We start from the raw sequence: 9,472 nt of genomic DNA, 5'->3' as shown, positions 1-9,472 counted from the left end.
GCCAGCTGCCATGCTGCCCTCAGAACGGCCACTCATTAAACACAAGCCTTTACAGCCCGGCTGGAGTCCATCAGCGGTTTTCCCCTGGACTGGACCCGGCGCAGATGAGGATCACATTCAACAGGGTCTTCAATGCTCAGGACAAACGTTTCCGCGTAGTAAGATCTGATCATGGGAAGACTCAGCTCGTAACAAGTAGCAATTCCTGTGGCTGTTTTGTAAACATAACAAGGCCCTTACTTTTACAGCATTTAAAAGCTTTTCTTTTTTGGTTCACTGAGATTTGTTAAAGCTTAGATGTGAACACAACTATTGGAAATTATCTATGTTTACAGTTCATTCACACGTTTATTGACGTGAGTACACAGAAGACAGCCCACAGTACTTCAGAGTATCGAGTAAGTCTCCGGCTGCGATGGCGGCGAGAACATAGCTAAAAACAAACCAGTGAGACAGAAACACGATCTCCTTAAAGTCAGAAGGTAATACTGGTATTAAAGCTTCATTAATTACTGCAACAGTTAAGAACTTAATTTACCAGTATTTCATATTAAGAAGACTCTTCACGAAATTTATTGAAGTTGTCAAGAGATCAGATGAAAAAAATGCAAAAAAAAAGAAATGCATGTGAATTGTGTTTGATTTCCACTGAAGGTAAGCGTCCATACAGTTTTACACAGCGTCACCTGACATTACAGTCCATAATAAACTCAAGTATACAGAAACCAGAAATGCAGATTTTTCTTTTCCACTTTTACATTGAGAAGTAGCAATTGAACTGTTGACACAAAGTTCATGACATGGCAATGAGTGAAATTAACACTGGTGAGGCCATTTCCCTTCACTGGAGAGGCTGTTCTGACGGTCTGAACCTGGGCTCTGAGTGGCAAAGGAGACGACTGAAAGCAGGTGCTTTAAGTGGCCAGCCACAGGCCTCACTTCTGTAGACCAAGGTCTCTCTGGGACATCATTTGGTCACTGTAACCAGCACCTTGTTAACCTAAGCCAACATATGACATTCCTAAGCAGCCCAAGGCAGGGTGTGCTGGGGACAAGGCAGGGGGCCTTGCCAGTCATCCCCACTGTGTCCCCAGGACAGCAGACAGAGCAGCCCTCACCTCTGTAACCCAGACCAGACAGAGGTGCCATGTCCAGGTCATTTCATAGGCCCCCACCACATGCAGTTCTCCCTGCGGGGGATGAGACTGTAACAAGGCCCATGCCCGCTACTGTGGCAGACATCTGGGGCCCGCTGCTTCCCTCTCGCGGGGTCCCCGGCATTAGAGGCAGGGCAGGGACCTACACTGCCAAAGGCAGGGTGTGCAGGGCATAAGGCAGGGGCCTTGCCAGTCATCCCCACTGTGTCCCCAGGACAGCAGACAGAGCAGCCCTCACCTCTGTAACCCAGACCAGACAGAGGTGCCATGTCCAGGTCATTTCATAGGCCCCCACCACATGCAGTTCTCCCTGCGGGGGATGAGACTGTAACAAGGCCCATGCCCGCTACTGTGGCAGACATCTGGGGCCCGCTGCTTCCCTCTCGCGGGGTCCCCGGCATTAGAGGCAGGGCAGGGACTGCTAGCTGACTGCTCAGCCAGATCCCTTGAGCATGTGACGCTGCGTTCCACAGGTCTTTCACTGGAAATCCACAGCTGAACTCTTGCTTCCAGGTCTCCCTTGGACTCAAGTGGCCCTCGAGTTTTCCAAGGATCCCTTCTCTGGCCCTCCCAGGCCCTTTGGCTTTTTCCTCCTCATACTTTGAGCTTGTTCAACCATGAAGAAACCCTCTTCCACCCAGTTGGAGGTGACAAGGACCTGCGCCCATGGTCAGAGTAGCCAACTTCAGCACAGATTCAACACCTGAGCATTTCTTAAAGGTTCAGGATGTTCCAGAGGTGCAGGGACCGTGGAGAGATGGCCGCTGGCTACCTGCCAGCCTGGAATGTGCGCACGCCCACAAACACCAGGGAAGGGAGGATTGTGGTGCTTCTTCCTGATTCTGGGACATCTTGGAGACTGTTTTCCCACCTGCCACTTCTCTACTGGAGCTCAGGGCTCCAGGAGAACACTTCCCAACTGCTAAAATGTTTGGAAGACAAATGAAGACTCAACTACAACCGCAGTAAATTACTGTCTACCTACTCCGTCTTGAATGTCTGCTTTTAACGGAAGGCAAGGTTTCCCAAAGGCTCCCTTTAGGCCTCTCAGGGGAGTTTTCCATTCCCTGGCCCTGAATAAAAAGGAAATCTCAAGGACTGGGCTGCCGTCGGTGTTCAGGTGCCGGTCCAAGCCGCAGCACAAGCTGCCTTCTGGAATGACCAAAAGGTTCAAAAGCAGCCTTTTGGTGCAGTCTGACAGCCCCTGGCATTCCGAGGGCCGGCCTGCATCCTGGGGCTGCGGGAAGAGCCCCTGCCATCTCCTCTTGGCTTCTGTCTGTGCCCTCACCTGGCTGAGGAACGGTGCCGACTGTGAGTGGTCGTCGGCCTGCTAGGTGTCATCCCGGAGGCTAGGGCAGAGAAGGCTCTCCACTTATGACAATGTTTATGCTGAAAAACTTTGAACAATTTCAATGAAGAAGCTCAAAGTTTGGTGAGGAAACTACAGAAATGCTCCTCAACACCTCCTACTGGCTACCGTGGAAGAAGCATGGCACGTGCCCTAGATGTCTAAGGTGGGTAACCCCAGGGCGCCCCTGCTCAGTCCTGCCGAGGACCTGCTGAGACACTGCGCAGAAGCACATCTGAGGAGGGGAGCCCCCGCCCCTCTCCAGGGCCCTCTTCTGCTTGAACTGCTGGGCACCTTTACATCTGGTTGCAGAGAGCACCTGGCACTTGGTTGTCCTGCCTGCAGAGGTGCTCTGCTGGCTGTCAGGCGGGTGGGGCACAGGTATGCGGGGCCCTGACCCAGCCAGGGAGTCCTGGGGCAGGCAACGAGGGGCCAGACTGGGCACAGGGTAGTCAGTGAGGGTACGAGGCTATGGCGGCAACTGCAGGACCTGCACCCCGGCCGTGACCTATGACCAAGATGGGAGGTAGGGCGGGGCCCCCACAGCCTGTCTCAGCCCACTAAGAGCTGCTCCCCTCACTTCGCCCACCCCTGGCCCCACCAACTGACCCACTTCCGAGTGGCCAGCCCTGTCGGTGCTCCTCACCATTCCTTCTGTGCCCTAGCTGGTGCCCCAAGCATGTGACAAGGAGAGCATGTGCTGGTACCAGGCACACGGGCGCACACTCAGGCTGCCTGCTGGTGAGCAGGACCTCAGGATGAATGGTCACCTTCGAGCTCACCGCAGTGCTACTTACCTGTGACCAGCGACTCCAGTCGGCCAGACGTGAATGTGGAATTTGGAAACTGCATACTCAAGGCCTCAGAAGCACCTGAAAGTGGATGTCTGAAGCCATGGAGGTGCATAAAGCTGCATGTCGAGTGGTCACTCCCAGTCCCCACCTGGCAGCCTGATGTGGCCTCCAAAGCTGAAATAGCCCTCAGGGATGGCCATCTTCGCTACCCTGGATCAGTGAGCCTTTAGGAACAGAGGACTGTGCCGTAGGTAGGGAGGACGCTGGCTCTGCCATGAAGAACTGCTCGGGACGTGACATGCACCACCCGAGGTGACAGATGCACCTGGAGAGGCTGCGTGGCTGTGGCAGCACATTGCCACTGCTGTCACATTTAACACAAACCACCTGCATTAAGAAGCACAGCAGGGACAGGGTGAATGGCCTATGACATACTGGAAGCGGGAAGAAGACCAGGGGACAGGCCTGGCTTTTGTGGGCAGCTGCACTGGGAGCTCGGGGAGCTGCTGCTCCGCCACTAGCTCCTTCTGCTGGAGAGGAGTAAAGGTTCCAGGTCTCCCTTTGCTGGACTGCATTCACTACTCACACCAGTGCAAATCGTCATTGTCTCTGCATTTAATTATGAAGGGGTACAAAACAGAAAACAAGCCTAAGTGCTCCAAATAAGTTAACAGACAGGATAATTAACATCTCGACATGAGACATATACCTCAAAGAACCATCTCAGCCATCATGAGAACTGGAATTCCTAAAGAAATTCCTTACGCAGCTGATAGGGGTCAGACGGCGTTACAATCAAGTACTGAGGTTCCTATGGGCAGCGTAGCCTCCCTGTGGCAGAGCAGTGCCCTCGGTACTGCCCCGGAGCAGCCACCAGTCACCAGGCCAGCACCAGCGTCCCCAGAGTCACCTCGGCCAGCGTCACAACTGCTATCCACGGATAAGAAAAGAGGACCCGGAGGTGCTCTTCCCCTGGGCGGTGGGGGCTACCCCATTCAAGTGCCACATTAGGAAGCCTGCTAACCCCAATGGCTGTCACTAAACCACCAGAGGCATCTGCCCCTGGCCGAAAGTCAAGTGCCTTTCTGAATCCCCCCCACTGCAAAAATAAAAAACAAAACAAATGAAAAAAACCACCTTCTCCCATGCCAGGAAAAAGAATAAGAAGCCAAGCACGTCTGACATGAAATCTGTTGGGCTGTGTGGCACGTGGCACTCCTGACAACCGCTGCGGCATCTGCAGCCGCGGGTCATGTGCCTATCCAGGCTCTGGGTCATGTGGGTATTTTAGTGCACAGGATCTCAATCAAAGTTCTACAAACTGCGTCTTTGAAAAAAGATGTTTATTAAACAATTTTAATTGTCATAAAATGACTAAAATGGGTTTTAAAAATTAAGGCTCTTCTCTTTCTGTGGATTGCCAGAACAATGTAAAAATAATATCAATCAACCCTGCTGAATGCTTTGTTCCTAAAGTTCAATTTCATAGATTCCTAAACGTCTTATGATTAATATAAAAATTGGACTATAAATGACATGGAATGGCCATCTGTACTGAACACACACTCTGATCAGGTGTACAATAGTCTAATTGAGAAGTTAAGCAAAAATATTCCAGTTAAAGCATAAATTTTAATTTTAGCATTGTAAAGTCATTGTTTCCCCACGCTGTCATGATTCTCCTAAACCGAAATAGTCTAAGACAGGAACGCTTAACCTTGGGCTCTATGTGCTCCCAGGACGGCTGACTTGGCTGGCAATTAGTTTGATTATATTTTTTTAATGCTCTAAGGTGAATTATCAAATGATTCAGAATTACATGGCATGCAGTATCCAAAATTATGGCTCTGGTGCACTTAAATTTACATTAAGAATAAGAAGTATTGTACACCCCACCCCTCCCGCAAGAAAAAAATCACTACCTATTCAAGTTCTAGATCTGGTGCAGCATTAAGGGTTAAAACTTACCACTTTACCAGGCCTTCCCCATGTGCAAACAAATCCCTCCTGACAAGCAGTGACTATACAGTCTTCAAGAAAAATTAATACAGTCAGTCGTTCATGTGCGATCTTTTTACAGATCAGCGGCTCTAACAAGGGAACGTCTTCCATTCGCGGACACAGGGGCGTTCCCAGGGTTTTAGCAGGGTCCGTTTTGGTTTTAGTAACTAGGTTCAGTTTGTCACTGCTCTTGCTAGAAATGTGTCCCATGCTATGGTTCCGCTTATGGTCTTTCTCGTGGTGTCTCTCCTTCCGGTCGTGCAGTGAGAGGGTTGCGAATTTGCTGACCCCAGAGGCAATGGCCCCGTCCATGACACTGCTCTTGCTGCCGGCACTGGAGACCGCGGAGTGTGGGAGGCTGTTGGACCGTGGCAGGGGAGGGGGCACTGAGTTCCCGGGCGTTGTGACACTGTTCCCATTGCTTCCTGCAGGAGGACTCGTGGCATTCATGACATTTGTGTGTGTCCTTGCTCTCGAGAGGGGTTGGTGAGGGAAAAGGATGTCTTCAGTGAGGTCCCACAGACAGAGCTGAGTGTCCTGGCCCACGGAACCAAACCGGTACGTAACACTGACGGGGCGGCTGTCCGTAGAGTTCCGTTTGGAGAGCCTGGACTGCGTGCTGTTAGCTCGGTCTCTACCAAAGTGTAGAAGGTCCTGGAAGTCCTCGTCACTGCCACTGAACTCCATAGGGTCGCTCTCCTCTACACTCGTGGTATAGGGGTCAAACGCCACAACACTGACCCAGGATTTGTGCCCATGGCCTCTGGCTATTACTCGGCAGTCTACAAAAGACCAGACCGTCACCAAGTCGTCCTCTCCACCTGTCACGATGTACTTGCCGTCTGGGCTCCAGCACACGCACAGCAAGCCCCCAAAGTAGCTTTTCATCGTACCATGCAACTCCACTGAGTCGAAGTTGAAAACCCGCAGAAACCCATCCTGGCTCACACACGCCAGGAACTTGCCATCTGGGGAGAAAGCGAACTCGTTGAGGGCCCCCTCGCCCACCGTCCACTTAAGGAGAGGGTTCCTTGTGGATTTGCTCTTGCAAGTGTGCACGGCAAAACTCTCCCCCTGCTTCAGCAGCTGGTAGTGGGGGGCTGTGGTGCCGCAGGTGTGTTCCACGTTGTACAAGTACATGCTCCCGCTCGAGTGGGCGACAAGGAAAAGGCTTTCCGAACCAGGCACCCATCTGACGCAGGTTACTCGTGACTTGTCTATTAGTCTCTGTGAAGACAAAGCAGAACAAGTTATCACAAACGAGAAGTTTGCAAGGTCTGATTTCCAGCAAGAGCACTCGTCTGCTTGGTGAGAACAGCAGGGTCCATCCAGACACATCTTATCCTGTGGCAGCCGTGCTGATAAAGGGCACCTGGGCCCCTTGGAGAATTACTTTCTAGAACCACATTTGAGTGTCAGTCCACTGGCTTTCTCCAAGGGAGTCGGCTGTTTGACAGTTTTTGTTGAGAACCTGCTATGTGCCAGACACCATGCTGGCATGGGGACACGCTGGCGAGAGACAGCCCATGGCCGCTTCCTACGATGGAGGCGTCTTGTTATGCCTCTGCGAGACCCACAGGGGTGAGCTCTCCTCTCCACCAGGAAAACCACGGCTCACAGGTCCTGTGCATCACTGAGCGTGTGCTGACTGCCTCTGCTCCTTGACTGCAGCTGCTCCAAGGGGCAACTCGAACCCGCAGCACCCAGGGCTTCAGAGCGCACCTCCATCACCATCACTCCACTGTTTGCCAGCTTTTGGTCCACTGACCCGGTTGTTTTTTAAAGAACAAAAGCAAAAACACACGCCACCCAAAGGCCCCACCAACCACCCCCTGCCACAGCTCCTACTGTGGGGTTCACCACCCAGCAGCTTCCACAGGGCGACCCGTCTCTAGGCTGCCTGGTCTCAGAACTGCACCACCAGAACTCGCCCTGCAGTTCCCACGATTCCCAAGTTCTGCCTGAAGCTCCTACTGCTGACAGCTCGTGCCGTCCTCCCGGCGGAGCCACTGCTTGCCTAATGTCCGGCTCCCAGACTCGAGTCTCAGGAGCCCTGGGCACAAATGTGAACCCTGCCAAGAAACCCGCTGCCTTTGGCAGCCACATGTCTGCTACACATGCTGCGTTTTCACAGAAAGTTATGGAAATGAAATCACTTGATTTTTAAGGGAAGGGCTGGAGGAAAAATAAACTAATGAGCAAGCTCATGACGTGAAAACTAGATTTCGGAAGGCAGGTTACTAATGGAACAGAGGGCCTGGGGCTCGGGGACAGAGGGTTGGCGCCGGGTACTCACGACAGGTAACACTGCTTACTACCACAGAATGGCAGGGCTGGCTTTCTTAAACCTCAGGGACACAGCCTGGTGACCTACCTGTAGAAGGATCCTGGCCTACGTTAAAGTCAACAGCCCGAAAACCCAGACTACTCTGGCAGAATTTCCTTTTTAAAAATTTTTTTTTAATTGCCAGAGGGCATGAGCACTGAGAGAGACAGAAAGAGGGAGAGGAAGAAAGCACCCCCCAGTGGGGCATGGCCACAGCACCCTGCCTGGATTTTAGCTAGGCACGCTCATGTGCCTGGTGTATTTTACAGGCTGCCAGGGCCAGATTTTGAACTCTGGTTGTCCATCTGGGGTCCTGCTCCCTTAACTGCTAGGCTATAGGACTGGTCCTGGGCAGGATTTCTCACGAGGCCTGCACAGTTTCTTCCACAAAGGGTTAGATCATCTACGTGGCCACACCAAGGCTTAATCTGCAAGGAGTGGGGTGGGGTGGGGAGGGTAGGAGTTTGCAGGGATGATGATGACGGTAGATTTAGAGGTCCCCCCAGTATGCCCGAGGACTCTGTGTCTGAGGGTGTCCTCGGCTTACCCCATCGGTGGCCATGTCTGCCTAACTCAGGGCTGAAGAGCCAGAACACCGTCCGTGTGCTCGTGCAGCCCTGGACCCCGCACCTGAGGCATACAGCCAAGGTACACCTCGATCTTTCCAAGACTGTCTCATTGCCACTATCATATATTGTGGAACATTTTAAAGATACACAACTTCTAGCAGAATGGTTAGGAGCAAATTTTGTACTGAGCCCTAAAAAAAAAAAAAAAACACACAACAATAATCCCATCAGAACTAAAACAAACAAACAAAAACCAAAAAAACGTGATTCTGCCAAGGAGAACCTACTGCACTGCAGCAGTGAGGCGCAGCTATGGCGCCTTCACTAAAGCAAACGTCCCCACAGTGATGAAACAAGCTGCAGTAAAAAGGTGCACTGAGGCCACCCTGACAGACCCATGGCCGTTACCAATGGACAAAACCTACGCCTGTCTGCCCTGATGTGCATGGGGCGCCCTGGGGGCTCCAGTCAGACAGCGCTGCCACGCTCTGCACTGGCACACCAGTTCAGATCCACGCAGATCTGCTCTACCTGCACAGGTTCCTTACCTCTTCTCCCTGTCAGTCTTCCTGACTGATCGGGTACTTGGGAGTGTGTGGGCTCCCAGTGGGGTGCCCTGTCTTCAGCGCATGGCAGGCAGGAGTCAATGTCTGGGTGCCACATCAACCGTGGTGACTCTGGTCCTCCCCTCTAAGTGGAGCACCTACAACAGGTGCCAACACTGGTAGAGGCTAAGGCCCATGCTCTCTGACCCTCAGAACAGCCCAACAAACAAGCTTTTCAGAACAGGTAATACATCCGTAATTCACATGGGTGCACCCAGCAAAAAGCCTAGCTCACTACCATTCCAGATCCTCCACCCTGAGTAGCTGCTTTTAGCTTCATGATCATCTCCTCAGGGTCTCTGTGCATGTACAAGCCACCCATCCTTCGTGCCTACCACAGGAAGCTCACTACACAATGCTTCTGTTTCTCAGTGACACCTGTGTGCCTGTCCAGAGGACCCAGGGAGCTTCCTCACTCCCTCCTGTAGCTGCAGGGTACCAGCTCACGGGGGTACGCAATGTGCTGTGGGCCCCCCACCAATGGATATCTATGAAGTGATGAGCCACTGCCATGCCAGGCAGTCCTCATGTGTGAGGAGAGCATTTATAGGATCAACTCCCAGGGGACAGAGAGGTACAGACATTTGTAACTTTTGTTTTAATTTCAGCTGCCAATCTGCCTTCTGTGGAGAATCTAACAATTTATATTCCTATGAAGAATGTAACAGTGTA

At 52.1% G+C, this 9,472-nt stretch overlaps 1 protein-coding gene across 9 annotated transcripts in view; it reads right to left on the bottom strand.

The window, feature by feature from the left end:
- WDR20 (WD repeat domain 20) overlaps positions 1 to 9,472 on the bottom strand; it is a 94,890-nt gene that overhangs the window by 7,358 nt on the left and 78,060 nt on the right. For 5 of the 9 annotated variants that reach the window (XM_014592193.2, XM_006160003.3, XM_006160007.3 and 2 more), the window contains 2 exons: positions 5,268 to 6,527; positions 1,320 to 3,686 (listed from right to left, as the gene is read on the bottom strand). In XM_014592193.2, coding sequence (XP_014447679.1) covers positions 3,486 to 3,686; positions 5,268 to 6,527 — 1,461 coding nt within the window. In that variant the 3' untranslated portion in view covers positions 1,320 to 3,485. Of the gene's footprint in view, positions 1 to 459; positions 1,300 to 1,319; positions 3,687 to 3,708; positions 3,909 to 5,267; positions 6,528 to 9,472 lie in introns of those variants that run through there. The other 4 variants (XR_003551322.1, XR_003551323.1, XM_027776364.1 and 1 more) reach the window with 4 other exon arrangements.

Source organism: Tupaia chinensis, unplaced genomic scaffold (assembly GCF_000334495.1).
Source record: "Tupaia chinensis unplaced genomic scaffold, TupChi_1.0 Scaffold000671_1, whole genome shotgun sequence".
Taxonomy (NCBI): Eukaryota; Metazoa; Chordata; class Mammalia; order Scandentia; family Tupaiidae; genus Tupaia; species Tupaia belangeri.
Note: the sequence above shows the minus strand (reverse complement) of the source record. Positions and strands in the feature narration are given on the sequence as shown.